At 33.8% G+C, this 17,461-nt stretch overlaps 2 protein-coding genes across 2 annotated transcripts; one reads left to right on the top strand and one right to left on the bottom strand.

Annotated features, from left to right (window-relative positions):
• Positions 1 to 7,325: 7,325 nt before the first annotated feature.
• Positions 7,326 to 9,754, top strand: LOC129924402 (uncharacterized). The gene is made up of 3 exons (XM_056018622.1): positions 7,326 to 7,595; positions 7,976 to 8,080; positions 8,204 to 9,754. Exons 1-3 carry the CDS (start codon positions 7,413 to 7,415, stop codon positions 9,752 to 9,754), a joined length of 1,839 nt encoding a protein of 612 aa, XP_055874597.1. The 5' UTR covers positions 7,326 to 7,412.
• A 275-nt stretch (positions 9,755 to 10,029) lies between these two features.
• On the bottom strand, positions 10,030 to 12,837 carry LOC106053822 (uncharacterized). The gene is made up of 3 exons (XM_056019267.1): positions 12,482 to 12,837; positions 11,355 to 11,528; positions 10,030 to 11,237 (listed from the first exon to the last, which is right to left on the bottom strand). Exons 1-3 carry the CDS (start codon positions 12,708 to 12,710, stop codon positions 10,147 to 10,149), a joined length of 1,494 nt encoding a protein of 497 aa, XP_055875242.1. The 5' UTR covers positions 12,711 to 12,837; the 3' UTR covers positions 10,030 to 10,146.
• Between the last annotated feature and the right edge of the window lie 4,624 nt (positions 12,838 to 17,461).

Consider the following 17,461-nt stretch of genomic DNA (forward strand, 5'->3'; position numbering starts at 1 on the left):
ATTGTACAGTAAATACGCTGAAGTTGTCAATTGTAGTCAAACTGAATTTCCATTTGATTGGATCAATAAATCTTATCTTATCTTATCTTATCTTATTGGCGCGATTTGTAATATTGTTTTCGAAAGCGTTTATCAACTGACTCTGTCTGTCCGGTATAAAGTTTGAACACGTTAATACTCCCACAGGCCTTCTCGGATCAAGTTATAACTTTCCACTTTATTCATTGACGTTGGTAATATATGAATCAAACAATAAGTCAATTAATTACTGGTCATTAATTATTTTGTTTGATATCAGCAAGGGAAACTAATCTCTCAGTATTCGCAGATATGGTTAAATATGTCGGGTTTTATCCCCTTTAATAATTGTACACGTTATATCTCACAAACCCATTCTCGGATCAAGTCGAAACTTTAAACATTTATTTTACCTAACAAAACATGAATCAATGAATTATTTGTCATAAATTATTTTGTTCTTCCCCTTAGGTAAGTTGTTTAAAGGATTTAAAGGATTTTAAAAATATTTTGCTTGTTTTAGAAATATATTTTGTATGAATTTGTCTTATACCATACTCTGGGACAAATATATTTATTATATACACGTTTTATAAAATATGTAGTTTTGAAGAGCGTATTTGTGACTCTTTTTAGCCATCGATTACATAATGAGGAGAGCAATGACGAACTTGGACTTCGACAAAGACGTTGCACTACTTGGGGCTACAGATAAATGCATACAAGAAATGACGGAGAGCCTAGATAGAGAGGCGCCCAAAAATTGGCCTCCGCATAAACTTGGATAAAACTAAAATTGTGCGAGTGGGATATAAGGCAATGGGTGCCCGAGTCAGACTTGGCGAATCAGAACTTCAAGAGTTGGATAGGTTCACACACCAAGGTAGCAATAATTGAAATGCTACGATGGCAGTTTGACATAAAATAACGTAATTAGAACTGGCTTTATATTCTAACGTTTTGAGACGCCTAACTCTATCAAGAGACCTAGAGACACGAATGAGTTCTCCCAGATGGTCAGTAATTAACAGATTGCTAGACAAGTGTGTAGCTTTCACTAACAATGATATCAATTACACATTCCATTAGTGTGTCTGGTCAATTGACAGCCTGTGTAAAGAGCAAGGTAGATCTAGAAACGATTTGAGTTTCGGCACGAAAAAACAACTCCTGTTTGGATCAAGTTAACCTATTAACATTTTCGATGAAAGTCCTTTATTTAAACTAGCCATTTGAACACAGCTGCGTTACTAGGGGGGAAAATAGTATGTATGTATGTATATATATATATATATATATATATATATATATATATATATATATGTGTGTGTGTGTTTGCTTTAAATTTGTTGCCACCGGATTCACACTTCAAACGTTATATGTTATAACAAACTTTTTCGTGTAATGAAATGCTTTTACTTGGCTGCTCTATGAAGTCTCGAGAGAAAACAAGCTTTTACCTTTTTAGCGACTCCCTAAAGGAGAAAAGATGCTATTAGTTTTGTGCGAAATATCTGTCCGTCTGTCCGTCAGACCGTCTGTCCGTCTGTCCGTCCGTCCCGTTTAGATCTCGTAAACTAGAAAAGATATTGAAAATCCGACATCGCAATATTTTAGACCATTCAAAGTTCTGATGCAACGGCTATTTTTTTTTCTGAAAGCGAAAAATCTAATTTTTAAAATCAGTTATGCAAGCAGTTTTTTAAAGAGAAAAAGCTAATTAGTATGCATTATAAGTTAGACCTAAATTAAAACGAATAGTAATCTTGTAAATTTCATTTTCGTTAACATTTTCTTTATTGCGATTTTTTTTTTTTTTGAGCATTCAAATTAGAGATTGGGCCTCAAGCCCACAAAAGAGGCAAGATGGCCCATAAAAGAGGCATATAAAGCCCAAAAAAGAGGCAAAGAAAAGAGGCATAAAGCCCAAGGATTCCTATGATGATAAAGCTAAAACTGAATAGCGCAAATTCTGAGGTTTCCTTTAAAAAAAAAAAGAGATTGGGCCTTTTCAAAACAATTAACATCAATTATAAGACTTCAGTTAGGCCAGGAGAGGCGCGGTAGCTGAGCGGTAAAGCGCTTGACTTCCGAACCGGGGGCCCCGGGTTCGAATCCTGGTGAAGACTGGGATTTTCAACTTCGGAATCCTTAGGCGCCTCTGAGTCCACCCAGCTCCAATGGGTACCTGATATTAGTTGGGGAAAAGTAAAGGCGGTTGGTCGTTGTGCTGGCTACATGACACCCTCGTTAACCGTAGGCCACAAAAACAGATGAACTTAACATCATCTGCCCTATAGACGACAAGGTCTGAAAGGGGAACTAGTTAGGCCAGGTTCACATCTAACTTTGCATTCACTTGCACATATCCTTTGATCTGCTGTACCGTTGGGGCACTACACAAGATCTGTCAACCTTCTTTCTCCATTCTTATCTCTCATTTGTCTTTGATATAATTTCATTTGGATGTTCTTTCAGAAAATATTGAAGCCTGCCTGGGTGGACCACTTCGGGGGCCGATTTTGAGTTTGTGTTTCCACACAAACTGTCTTTGTAATCTTGTTTTATATAGCGTTCAAGTGTATTTAGCCTCTCGACCACACTTCCCACGTGTTAGGAATAGTATTTCTGTTTCTATTGATATTATAAGCACAAAATACCACTACACTGATTTATGGACCTATGTATCAAAAGATTTCATCAACTGCTTACGGATTCACATGAAATATCGTACACAGGTTCATTTTACCTGTTACGTGCTCGCTAAGACACGGTTTTGACCTATTACCATCCTGAACGCTGCAATTTGCGAAAACCTGCAAGTTTTCTATTAAACTTTTGCATTTTACTCGCGGTATTTTCCCCCAAAAAAGGCCGCATTCTAAATATAAAGCATAAATAGAAATAGCACAAAAAATAAGTCTCACGTATTTGGATGGTGTGTATGTTTTTTTTTTGTTTTTTTTTGGGGGGTGGGGGGTGGGGTGGGTGGGGGTGGAGTCCACCCGAAAGGCAACATAGTGTATATTAAATATTTCGATAATAAATTGATAAGCCTTAGATAAGAGTAAAACAAAATTCAGAGATTGTGTGTAGATCGAACTTTTTTTTATGTTAGCGGGAGGGGGGAGTAAAAGTGATACTAGAATTTACGACTGAAACTATGTGGGTGTGTGTGTGTCGCAAGGGACAGGAGTGTTTTCAAGATTGTAGTTGCGATTCAAGTCAAAACTCTATGTCAGAGAACAAATATATTGATGCGGGGCATGATTTAAAAAAACAAAACGAAAATGAGATTCCAGAGAGAGAGACAGAGACAGAGACAGAGAGAGAGAGAGAGAGAGAGAGAAATCACGGGTTAAAAAGTATTTTATGGAGATCGTTGACATGCAGACCATTTTTTTATAGCTAAAAAATAAAAGTAGGATTCGGTCTAATTAACAATATATATGGGAACAACTTAACAGTTGAAACCTGTGTGTAATGCTAGTTTTTTAAAACAATCCAACTCTTTATTATTTATAAACAAGGAATTTTACAAAATAGAATCAAGTTCACATTTAACTATGAAATTATTTGCCTGTGTTTTTTTTTTTTAAGTAGAAAGAACTAAAGACAAATATTTACTTGGAAAACATTTTTTTGGGAGAGGGCCATAGTGTGTGTGTGTGTGTGCGTGAAAAGGAGCAGGGTGAAAACTTAAGCTAATTGCGCCGAGTGACCTGACATGACCTCCCCCCCCCCCCTTTGTGACGCCTCGGAATAAACACACGACAATTCTGGCTTTCTATTGACTAAAAGTACAATAATTCTGTCGGCGGGTAGCAGAGGTGTGCACACACACAAAGAAAAAAAAAGGGCCCAAGTATTTTCTTTATGTCTGCTACAAATGTGGTCAAAAGTACATTGCGGGCCAATACTTCACGCATCAGTGCGCTCGTTTCACGTTATATACTAACAAAAAGTTGACACTTTGTGAAGGTTATAGGTCAATCATAATTTAACTTTTAATTTCCCCAATAACCTAAATGTTTCGATTTGTTTACCTCAATATTTATTGTAGATTTCCACGTCACAGTTTAAAACACAGTTTGCATCTTGATTTTATAAGATCCGGTTCAAAGTCTTCAAGCTATAAAAGAAAAAGAAGGTAACGCGATATGAAGAAATTGTGGAGGGAAAGGGGGTGATGATATAGGTGAACCTAAAGAAAAACAAGAGGGAGATAGGGAGAGATAGGGAGAGATAGGGAGAGATTTCTAAATTAAAAAAAAAAAGAAAAGTTCATTCAGACCTAGCGATCTATAAGTCAGATGTTATGAAGACTGATCCTCTGTCGTTGAAGGTTAACGAGGGTGTCGTGTATTTCCCCAATCCAGATGTGCAAAACCCCAAAGCATTCACCTAAATTCGAACTCGAGCGCCCCCCCCCCCTCCACCGGTTCGGAAACGAAGTGTTTTGAAACTCCGCCACGCTATATTGAAACATGACTGCTAAGTAAAAAAAAATGGTGACCGGTCATTTCATCCCCTATTAAATATTTTTTGCTTAGTTATTGGGTTAAGACTTTGCCTTTAAGCCCTCATTTCGTCTAATATATAAATATGCTTATTTAGAATAATTTTTGATGTTTTTGACATGTTATTATAGTGCTGTGGTTCCCAAACTTTTTTGTCTTGTAGACCCCTTGCCATGTTTTCTGGTTTTCGGTAGACCCCATGTTTAACTTGCAAATTTTTTCAAATTCATCAACATTTTTTTAAAACCAATTTCTATCTGTAGTGATTTGAAAAATAAAATAGTGATTTAAAGCTACATACCAAGTTCTAGAGATCTATCTTTTTTTTTATTGATAAAATTACAATTGAAACCAAATTAAAATTAATATTTTGCTAGAATCACCAGACACACTGGAAATGTCTTTTTGCAGGTTTATCATCCTTTGCTGCGGATATTATGTTTCAAATTGGAATTTGTAGCTCTATGAAGTGTATCATTGTCAACGTTTTCCCTAAGACCAGTTTCTCGTGTATTTCTTGATCTTTCATGTGTGGGTCAAATATTGAGTCCGCGAAGATATCACTGACAGGAGAAGGGGTAAATCCAGTATGCTCATTAGCCTTGGCTGGCTACCCACCTAGCAGAAGTAAAACTGAATTTAAATCTCTGCTGCCTTGCAACTATACTTAAACCTACTACACCCTGTCAGAGCCTGTGACGCTGCTGATCCCAAACTGAAAATATATGTCGTTTGGCAGAATTTAAGTCATTGGTTAATATGTATGACTAAATGCATGACGCGTAGGACGTAATCATCTTTTTTTTTTGAAGTAACGTCTGTATTATATAAGATAAGATAAGACGTTCATATCGTTCTAACCCTGCAATGCACACCGCCATCCAAGATAGTGCAGAAGGTGCGCACTATTAGTGACTAGACTTGGAAGGATGTTGACATGAGAGAGAAGAGAACGATTTTCGCCCAAGTCTAGAACCGAGATGAAGATGCTGTGCTCAAGGCAGACGTTGTCTTGTGTATATGTGATGTCCTCGTGAAAATAAACATCTATATCTCATTGAGCTGCCTCCCTTCAATTGTTACAATATTTATAAATTTTAAAAGGTTTACATGTTTGTTCGCACTTTTTATCACTTCGAAGATATTTTGGTTGTAGCGCAACACATTATATTTTTTTGGGTTCCCAGTTATTTCATCACCGGTCACTTCACCCCCGGTCACTTCATCCCCAGTCATTTAATCACCGGTCACTTCATCCCATGGTCACTTCATCTCCTAGGTCTCTAATAGTTTGTAAACATATTTTCATAACTGACTGCATGGATCTCCAACAAGTCTGTCCTGCAGACCTTTTAGTCTCCCTTGCAAAGCATAAGTTTTCAGAGTATGGAATTGATGATCCATTTGTTATGTTAATTCAATGATACTGAAACTCAATAGAGCTATTTGAAGTTGACTTTTTTTTTTGCTTAAGTACTACCTGGGATTAGGGGAGTTTAGTCAGAAGGCCTTAAAATTGACTTCTCTCTCTCACTTTTTTACTTTTCATTTTTTTTAAATGTATAGTTTTGAATAATTTGATGTTTAGTCTTATCATAGTTAGAAATAATTGACAAACGTTGAGATTTAAAATCCTAAATAATTAACTAATTTGTGTTGAAAATACCATTAAACATATACCATAAGTGCCAGACTTAAGTAGGCGCCTAATATCTAATATATATAACACAACAAAAGGAGTATGTATGTATGTATGTATGTCCTGAATAGAAATCAAAAAACAGTTTGATCAATTTTTTTATTTATTTTTCAACAGTAACGTTCATTTTAGCGTCCTTGACATTGTAGAGTTTCTCGTGAAAATGTCCAGCACACAAAACCGATATAAGTCCCGTACAAAAAAAAAAAAAAAAAGATTTTCGGATACCTAGAACGCTAAACTAGCACTCAATTGACAAGTTTATAGATAGTGAAATACTATCGATTCTTTTGAATCAGTTTATAACTATACACAATTGCGTAAGGTACTCTCCTTGTCGTACGACTTTTACGAGTCTGCTATCCTGCATGTTGACATGAGTCATATTCGCGCGTTGGGGGGAGAGCACCGTTCAATCGTTACCCGTATCTCTCATTATCTCCCATTAGCTTAGTACATTTTCCAGATAAAACAAACTGAACTAATTACGACTTATTGATTTATCTATTTGTAAAAAAAAATATTTATTGATTCATGTGTTATCATAAACAATGAATAATTGTGCAAATATTCTTTCTATCTTATCTTATATTACACAGACGTTACTTCAAAAAAGAAGATGTTTACGTCCTACGCGTCATGCATGTTAGACAATGACTTAATTTCTGCCAAGTCACTGTCAGTGGTTATCCTGGCTGTCTCATGGAAACCCATTCCATGCTCTAATAGCACTAGGGAAGAAAGTGCATTTGTACAAATTTGTCCTAAAATATGGAACGAGGAATGCGCCTTTATCTTTGTGTCTTTCTGAGTATTTTTTATTAGATTTTGTTTTTGTATTTGAAGATTATGGTTCAGTGTTTTATGTATAGTTGCTAATTTGCTTTTGAGTCTTCTATCCTGAAGGCTTTCTAAATTTTACTAAAGGTGTTACTCTAATCAAATGTGAATGTTCGTTTGTTATGAATCTCACAGCTCTTTTTTTTTTTTGTGTCTGTTCCAGTTTCTTAATGTTTTCTTGAGTTGAGGGGTCCCAAACAGAGGATGCATATATTCTATTCTTGACCTAACCAATGGGTTGGTAGACATAGTCACGTGATTTGGGCACGGCAGACATATTGGTGGTAAAAATCTGGTTTCTATGCACAATCAACAAACGCTTTTAGGCACTTACCATGGATGAGTCGAGCAAAGAAAGATATTTAAAGAAAATTTCAGAAATCAATAATATTGATCCTTACACTTTGAAAGCAAGCCAGTGTATTAAAGATAACGATTTGCTGCCCTCCTTGTGTTATCCAGATCTTTTCACTTATCTTGTTCTACAACAAAGTGCTTACACAAAGGATGAATTCAAGGTATGGAGTGGATTTATTTTATTTCTTAGACCTACTCTAGATCTAGATTATATATTAGATCTATATTATATTCTAGTTACTTACTTAAGTTAGCATATCTAGAATCTATATCGTTTTACTTAAATATGTAGAATATTTGGTATATTATATAAATATAGATCTAGTTATCTAGACTTAGGTCTAGAAATCTAGATCTAGATCGTGTTTATTTAAGTACCAGTATTTTAAGTATATAAACCATGACATATCTAAAATCTACATCTCTCTGTTGCTGCACATGTAGATTAAGGTTTTGAATTTCTAAATTTTTAGGATGATTTGATGTCCAACCAATTCTTTATATTACAAGAGCTCTAGATCTATTATTAAAATGTCTACAGGCTTACAAGAGTTTAGCAGCTTACAACCAGTTCCTAGATGGCTGGGTTCAAGAGGTTATGGCTTTTAAACCACACAACTGCCTAAATACTGTAGTACTAGCAAAGGTTAGTAATAAATATTGTTATATTATATACTAAATATCTTGATATTCAAAGGTATTAACATGTATCTAAGATCAATGTCTTGATATTTACAGGTATTTTAAAAAAAATTTTTCTTTAAAATAGGTTCTTCACTCTCAGCGGCTAGCAGAAAGGGTATTGCAGCCCTGGATAGTAATAAATCAAGAGGGTATTATTGTATCAGCCCACTGCTCCTGTATAGCTGGACTTGGCGAGTCCTGCACTCATGTGGCAGCAACTTTATTTATGCTGGAAGCCAACACCAGACTCAAAGAGAGTAAGACAGTTACAGGCGTGTCATCTTACTGGATGATTCCATCGGGGCTTAAAAAAGTTTTGCCGACTAAGATTTCTGAGATTGACTTCACCTCATCGAAAACAAAAAAAGTTAAGTTTGATACTCTTGTGGACAACACCACTTCTAAAAATACAAATTCAAAGGCTATTAAATCCAAAGAAACTATAAAGCTTACTAGCCATTCTTTTAATACATTTATTGAAAGTTTACATAATGACAGTTGCAATTCTGCAACCTTATCTGTTTTACCCCATTATCAAGAGTCTTTTCTCAATAAAGTTAAATATCCTGTTCAAATTATTTCTTTTAGAAATGAGAATTACTGTAATGTGACATTTAACCAATTAATGGACTATTGTCAAACAATTGACATAAATTTTTCGGATGAAGAAGCAAAAAGAGTAGAAAAAGCAACAAGAGGTCAGTCAGATTCCAAACTTTGGTTTTCCATGCGCGAAGGTCGAATCACTGCTTCAAAAGTCTATGATGTTTGTCATACCAGCATTAAAAAACCTTCTATTACATGTCTAAATTCAATTATTTCCTATCAAGGGTGTAAAGCTACAAAAGCTATGCAGTATGGCACAGAAAATGAAAAAAATGCAAAATTAGAGTATATTGCTAATATGCAAAATCATATCAACTTTAAATTGAAACAATGTGGACTTTTTATTCACAGTAGCTATCCATTTCTTGGTGCATCCCCAGATGCTATTGTAAAATGTAGTTGTTGTGGAAAAGGTTGTGTTGAAATAAAGTGCCCCTTAAGTTTAAGTACGGGTTGTAAACAAATTTCTGATTTGTTAGGAGAAGCTAATTTTTGTTTAGATACTGTAAATGAAACCATACAATTAAAACGTCATCATAGATATTATTATCAAGTACAAACACAGATTTTCATTTCATGTAGTGAATTTTGTGACTTTGTGGTGTGGTCTCCTTTTGAATTTTTTAAGGAAAGAATAATCCCAGATCATGAACTATGGTGCAAAATACTCGGAACGAGTAAAAACTTTTTCATGAATTGTGTTCTACCAGAAGTTGTAGGTCTTTATTTTACTAGAAACAAAGAAATAGAGCCACCCACCAAAACTAAACATGATGATAACATTTTACTTGATAGGTCTAACACACTCGCTAGTGCCACACCTATTTGGTGTATTTGTAAAGGGAAGGATGAAGGCAAAATGATTAAGTGTGACAATTCCCAATGTTCTATTAAGTGGTTCCATTTTGAATGCATACATTTAAAAAGAGCACCAAAGGGAAAGTGGTTTTGTTCTGAATGTAAAACACTACCTGATTGTGTAATAAAAAGGAAAAAAGCTAAGTCCATAGTAAATTTAAATGATAAATAAGAACAGATAATAGCTTTTAAATAAACAGCTTAAAATATTTTTTTAAATGTTTATTTCAATTGTATCACATTTGCCTGTTTGTGACATATCATTATCTGTTATCCTAACTCTAATTTGTAACTTCAAAATACTGGTACATATTTTTTTTTTGTCACATAGCTCATGTGCTTATGCATGTAACATGTTTATTTCATGTGTTAATTTGATAACTGTTTTGTATAAAAAATGTATTTACTCTTTACATTTCAGTCTCTAAATAGAGCCACTATAGAATATGGTTATTACAATAGCATAATGTAAATTTAAACAAAAATAATTTAAAAAGTAAGGTATTTCAAACATAAATATATACATAAATACATATCAGGTAAAAAAAAAACATAAAATTTAATCTAATCTAGTGGTACCACAGAGGGACATACATTGATTAGGCAGAAGCATATACGAACAATTTTATCCAGAGTTGGAACACCATCTGTTTTGCATAAAAGAAAATCAATAGGTGCAGTGTCTTGTAAAATCTTATATTTTTGTAGAGCATTGCCAATGACTCGTTCCACATGGATTCGCAGATGGGCAAGTTTTCTGGTTTGCTCAACGTCCAGGGCAGTTAACTGCTGTTTTCCTTTAGTAAAAGCAGGGATCTTGATTTCTGCATGCTGTAAGGAAATGCTTGCTGCAATATCAAATCCTCTGTCAGCCAAAACCAAATCCCCAAATTCCAAATAGTCTAAAAATGAAGAATTTTCAACAATATGTTTGTCACTTGTACGGCCACCCCACCCACAAGATAAAAATGAAACAACACCTTGAGGTGTTATACCGATCAGATATTTCACTGTGTTGTTGTGTTTATAAGAAGAATATGTTTGTGCCTGGGCTTTAACACTGCTAGGTCTCTCAATAAAAATTTCGAAACAGTCAATTATTACTGTCACTTTCCTGCCAAATGTACGGATGAATTCTTTCGGCATTGTCTTTCTGAGACTCTCCTTATCGGGCCAGAAAATCAAATCGGACATGTTGACATACATAACATCCAAAACTTTTGCGAATATCTTAGATGCAGTTGTAGGGTGAATTTTGAACATATCTGCTAATACTCTAAAAGGCAAACTTAACTTCAGTTTGAACAGAACAATAAGAAGTTGTTGAAATTTAGTAAGACAGCTCCGGCTTGTCATTGTGATTGCTGGCTCTAAATAAACATAAACATTCTTTAGCAGGTTAAATGTTGGAAGTCCAGTGTAATATTTAACTTTTTCCTCGTTTATTTTGAAGTATTTTTCATCAAATGTGTATTTTTCAATTTCACTCTTGGCATATATCAAATCTTGTGCTAAAGTATGTACCTCATTTTCTAAAACTGAGATAAAATTGACAGTCAAATCAGTTTGTATGCATTTTTCTGTGTCTTTTGTGGCAGACTTAGTTTCTTGTTCTTCTGTGTGCAAGTTGCTGACTTCTTCAGAGGTAGTGTTGCCTGATAAATGAGATGATAAATAATCATAGTTATAGCTGATAGTAAAAATAATATTTAAAGGCATCCATATTTTAAATGTGATATTTTTATAAACACAAAACAAAAGAATTAAGTTACCTGACTTAGAAGAAGGCTGTACTGATGGTAGTGTAATAGTTCCTGTTGCTTTTTTGCTTTTTCTCTGCTGAAGTCTCTCATATCTTCTTGACTCATCTTGTTTTTTATCATATCCCAGGTGAAGACTTGGTACCCAATCAGGATCATTTACCATTTGCACATAGGCAGGTTTACCTAGAATATTTGAAATAATGTGTGTTAAGTAACTAATTTGTGTACATTCATAATTATAGTACAGTAATTAAATCACATAATGCATTCATATATTTGTGGAATAAAAGAAATGAATTGAAATATTGTTTGAATATTAATTATTCTTTAAATATTATCTGTAGATCTACTAATTCAAAAGAGGCCCTTAGTGGAACAAAAGAGTCCCAGGTTCGAATCTTGTTGAAGACTGGTATTTTGAATTTTGGGATCTTTAGGATACCTCTGAGTTCACCCAGATAATCTATATTCTAGTATAATGACTAGATTTCAGATCACTATGCTCCAACAATAGTGTATCACTTACTTCTATGGTTGAAATCAGAAGTATATATTTTACAGATCTAGATTATATATCTTAACATATAGTTTTTATACTATTATATTATCTAGGTAAACCTACTCAGGCTACATTTAGTAGATCTACTCATTCTACTGATCAAAATAGTAATTTTAAAAAAAAATATATAATATAAAGTAACATGTAGATCAAGATTCATATCTAGAAGGTGTCTCTGCGGTCTAGATCTAGACTTAATAAAACTATTTTGACTAGAATCTAAAGATAGATCTAATATGGATCTATAGAAGTATTTAATAAACAAGTCTAGAATATTATAACACCATGCATCTAGATCATGATAGTAGGCTATTATAAATAGTCTAAAATAGATCTAGATCTAATCTAGAGCTTGAGTCGATATAAGTAGATTAATTAATAATAATAGTATACATACCATATCTACTGACATAGATCTAGAAATCTAGATCTAGTACTCTAACTGCATAATGATAAGTATTTAAGACTAGACACTAGAAATCTAGATCTAGTACTCTAACTGCATAATGATAAGTATTTAAGACTCGACTCTCAAGCTCTAGACAGATTGACTAGATAAGATTTCATTTAGATTTACCTTTTTTAAAATGATTTCCACAAACTTTAAGCCAACGTTTTCTTTCAACATATTTTGGGGTGAATCCCTTTCTGTTGATTGCTTTCAGCCAAGAGAGAAGTCTTTTCGAAGTAATCTCTTCAACGCTAGAGCCTTGCCAAGTTATCACTTTAGGAATGTTAAAAAATCCCATTCCTTTCTTGTTTATTGAAGTATTTGAGCATCCTTTTATGCAGCAGTAGCAAGGCATTTTGTTTAAATGCACTAAAAAGGTAGAGATTATGTTTCGGAAACTTAAACCCGATCGTATTAGTTCTAGATTGACTACAGTCAGAGTAAGGCTCAGTAAGGTAACTCATGTAAACTTACAGACAAGATGGCGGATCAGCATAGTACGCAGAAACTGTCGCGTCATATGTCTACCAACCCATTGATTCAACTTAATTCGAGAATGGGAATAGGGAAAACAAAAAATCGTGTAAAACTATTTTGACCAGACAGACAAGAGTTAATATAAGCGAGGTAAGAAAACAAAACGTTACAGAACGCACTGGCCACCAAATAGCATCAGGCACGTTTAGCCTACAGTGTACTTTAACACTTACTGGACCTGGACTTACAGTAACATACACAAAGAAGTATGACACTAAGAAACCTGATGGAGAGAATGTAAGCTTTGAAAACTTGAGAAATCTTTTTACTTAGTAGCGTCTCTTATCTCTTACACACTTTTACTTAGTAGCGTCTCTTATTTCTTACACACTTTTACTTAGTAGCGTCTCTTATTTCTTACACAATTTTACTTAGTAGCGTCTTTTATTTCTTATACACTTTTACTTAGTAGCGTCTTTTATTTCTTACACACTTTTACTTAGTAGCGTCTCTTATTTCTTACACACTTTTACTTAGTAGCGTCTTTTATTTCTTACACACTTTTACATAGTAGCGTCTCTTATTTCTTACACACTTTTACTTAGTAGCGTCTTTTATTTCTTACACACTTTTACTTAGTAGCGTCTCTTATTTCTTACACACTTTTATTTAGTAGCGTCTTTTATTTCTTACACACTTTTACTTAGTAGCGTCTCTTATTTCTTACACACTTTTACTTAGTAGCGTCTCTTATTTCTTACACACTTTTACTTAGTAGCGTCTCTTATTTCTTACACACTTTTACTTAGTAGCGTCTCTTATTTCTTACACACTTTTACTTAGTAGCGTCTCTTATTTCTTACACACTTTTACTTAGTAGCGTCTCTTATTTCTTACACACTTTTACATAGTAGCGTCTCTTATTTCTTAGACACTTTTACATAGTAGCGTCTCTTATTTCTTACACACTTTTACTTAGTAGCGTCTCTTATTTCTTAGACACTTTTACTTAGTAGCGTCTCTTATTTCTTACACACTTTTACTTAGTAGCGTCTCTTATTTCTTACACACTTTTACTTAGTAGCGTCTCTTATTTCTTACACACTTTTACTTAGTAGCGTCTCTTATTTCTTACACACTTTTACTTAGTAGCGTCTCTTATTTCTTACACACTTTTACTTAGTAGCGTCTCTTATTTCTTACACACTTTTACTTAGTAGCGTCTCTTATTCTTACACACTTTTACTTAGTAGCGTCTTTTATTTCTTAGACACTTTTACTTAGTAGCGTCTCTTATTTCTTACACACTTTTACTTAGTAGCGTCTTTTATTTCTTACACACTTTTACTTAGTAGCGTCTTTTATTTCTTAGACACTTTTACTTAGTAGCGTCTCTTATTTCTTACACACTTTTACTTAGTAGCGTCTTTTATTTCTTACACACTTTTACTTAGTAGCGTCTTTTATTTCTTACACACTTTTACTTAGTAGCGTCTCTTATTTCTTACACAATTTTACTTAGTAGCGTCTTTTATTTCTTACACACTTTTACTTAGTAGCGTCTTTTATTTCTTACACACTTTTACTTAGTAGCGTCTTTTATTTCTTACACACTTTTACTTAGTAGCGTCTCTTATTTCTTACACAATTTTACTTAGTAGCGTCTTTTATTTCTTACACACTTTTACTTAGTAGCGTCTTTTATTTCTTACACACTTTTACTTAGTAGCGTCTTTTATTTCTTACACACTTTTACTTAGTAGCGTCTTTTATTTCTTACACACTTTTACTTAGTAGCGTCTTTTATTTCTTAGACACTTTTACATAGTAGCGTTTCTTATTTCTTACACAATTTTACTTAGTAGCGTCTCTTATTTCTTACACAATTTTACTTAGTAGCGTCTTTTATTTCTTACACACTTTAACTTAGTAGCGTCTCTTATTTCTTACACAATTTTACTTAGTAGCGTCTTTTATCTCTTACACACTTTTACTTAGTAGCGTCTTTTATTTCTTACACACTTTTACTTAGTAGCGTCTCTTATCTCTTACACACTTTTACTTAGTAGCGTCTTTTATTTCTTACACACTTTTACTTAGTAGCGTCTTTTATTTCTTACACACTTTTACTTAGTAGCGTCTCTTATCTCTTACACACTTTTACTTAGTAGCGTCTCTTATTTCTTAGACACTTTTACTTAGTAGCGTCTTTTATTTCTTACACACTTTTACTTAGTAGCGTCTCTTATCTCTTACACACTTTTACTTAGTAGCGTCTCTTATTTCTTAGACACTTTTACTTAGTAGCGTCTTTTATTTCTTACACACTTTTACTTAGTAGCGTCTCTTATCTCTTACACACTTTTACTTAGTAGCGTCTCTTATTTCTTACACACTTTTACATAGTAGCGTCTCTATTTCTTACACACTTTTACTTAGTAGCGTCTCTATTTCTTACACACTTTTACTTAGTAGCGTCTCTTATTTCTTACACAATTTTACTTAGTAGCGTCTTTTATTTCTTACACACTTTTACTTAGTAGCGTCTTTTATTTCTTACACACTTTTACTTAGTAGCGTCTCTTATTTCTTACACACTTTTACTTAGTAGCGTCTCTTATTTCTTACACACTTTTACTTAGTAGCGTCTCTTATTTCTTACACACTTTTACTTAGTAGCGTCTCTTATTTCTTACACACTTTTACTTAGTAGCGTCTCTTATTTCTTACACACTTTTACTTAGTAGCGTCTTTTATTTCTTACACACTTTTACTTAGTAGCGTCTCTTATTTCTTACACAATTTTACTTAGTAGCGTCTTTTATTTCTTACACACTTTTACTTAGTAGCGTCTTTTATTTCTTACACACTTTTACATAGTAGCGTCTCTTATTTCTTACACACTTTTACTTAGTAGCGTCTCTTATTTCTTACACAATTTTACTTAGTAGCGTCTTTTATTTCTTACACACTTTTACTTAGTAGCGTCTTTTATTTCTTACACACTTTTACTTAGTAGCGTCTTTTATTTCTTACACACTTTTACATAGTAGCGTCTCTTATTTCTTACACACTTTTACTTAGTAGCGTCTCTTATTTCTTACACAATTTTACTTAGTAGCGTCTTTTATTTCTTACACACTTTTACTTAGTAGCGTCTTTTATTTCTTACACACTTTTACTTAGTAGCGTCTCTTATTTCTTACACACTTTTACTTAGTAGCGTCTCTTATTTCTTACACACTTTTACTTAGTAGCGTCTCTTATTTCTTACACACTTTTACTTAGTAGCGTCTCTTATTTCTTACACACTTTTACTTAGTAGCGTCTCTTATTTCTTACACACTTTTACTTAGTAGCGTCTTTTATTTCTTAGACACTTTTACATAGTAGCGTCTCTTATTTCTTACACAATTTTACTTAGTAGCGTCTCTTATTTCTTACACACTTTTACGTTTCCTTATAGACGAAGATAATTACGCCCTACGCACGTCGATGTGATCTAATCATGTAACTGAGATACTTAAACTCTTCTAATTCTTTGGTTTTCCTGGCTGATTCAGGCAACCCTTTCCATGCTCTAGTGGCACTAGGGGAAGGAGAAGCACTTGTATGAATTAGCCCTCTAGCATATGGAATACGAAATGGACTCCAGGTGACATCGCATGTAAACCATGTGAGTTGTTTGTTACGTCATTAAAAGGGCATGAATGTTCCCGTTTCAAATAAAAAATATTTAAAAAAATGGGCAATTACATAATCTGTGCGTAACAAGCACACTTCGGGGATTGTGATTCAATCGGTTGACATCTTGCATTCAAATCTAAAATAGCCTAAACAAGCACACTTCGGGGATTGTGATTCAATCGGTTGACATCTTGCATTCAAATATACAAATCTAAAATAGCCTAAACAAGCACAGTCGACATAACAAAAACAACGAGCTTTCATAAAACGATTCTAAATTTGAGACACTAGTTTATTTGATCTTCTTTGATCCATATTTTAAAACACATTCGCCAAGTTGCAGAGACACTAGTTTATATGAACCTGTCAACCTGCATAAAAAAGAACTGCTCTCTATTGAAAGACAACCATCCAAGCGTTCCCTGAACCAAAAGACCTGTAGATCTGCTGTTGAGGTGTAGATTGAAAGATCTAAAAAAAAATAGCCACCACAATAGATCTACTAGATAGGTATGTTTACTGAAGCGTAGTAACACACACAAAAAAAAGAATTTCAACGAACTACATGTTGAAAATAAACTGTGAAGTAAATGGAAAGGAAAAAAAATGCAAGATAACAATTTTATAAGGCATAAATAAAGTTTTATTACAAAATTAAAAAAATGTATATATTATATAGCTGACCCACGTAACAGGTAGACTACTTAACTGTGGGGCTTGGGGGGGGCTCAAGTTCCAATCCAGAAGATTAGGAAGTTTTAATTGGAGATCTGACTTGAGATCAGCATCCAGTAAACTTTTCCCCAGATACCCAAAAAAACAACAACAGATTTGAGCAGATGGCACTGAGCCTGCTATGATCTATAAAATGTACTGCTTTAAAAAAATAACTCTAGGATAATAAGGTTTTCCTCTAGTTGTGCACCGGAAGGCTTCTAGTGA

This window comes from Biomphalaria glabrata, chromosome 2 (genome assembly GCF_947242115.1).
Source record: "Biomphalaria glabrata chromosome 2, xgBioGlab47.1, whole genome shotgun sequence".
Classification (NCBI taxonomy): Eukaryota; Metazoa; Mollusca; class Gastropoda; family Planorbidae; genus Biomphalaria; species Biomphalaria glabrata.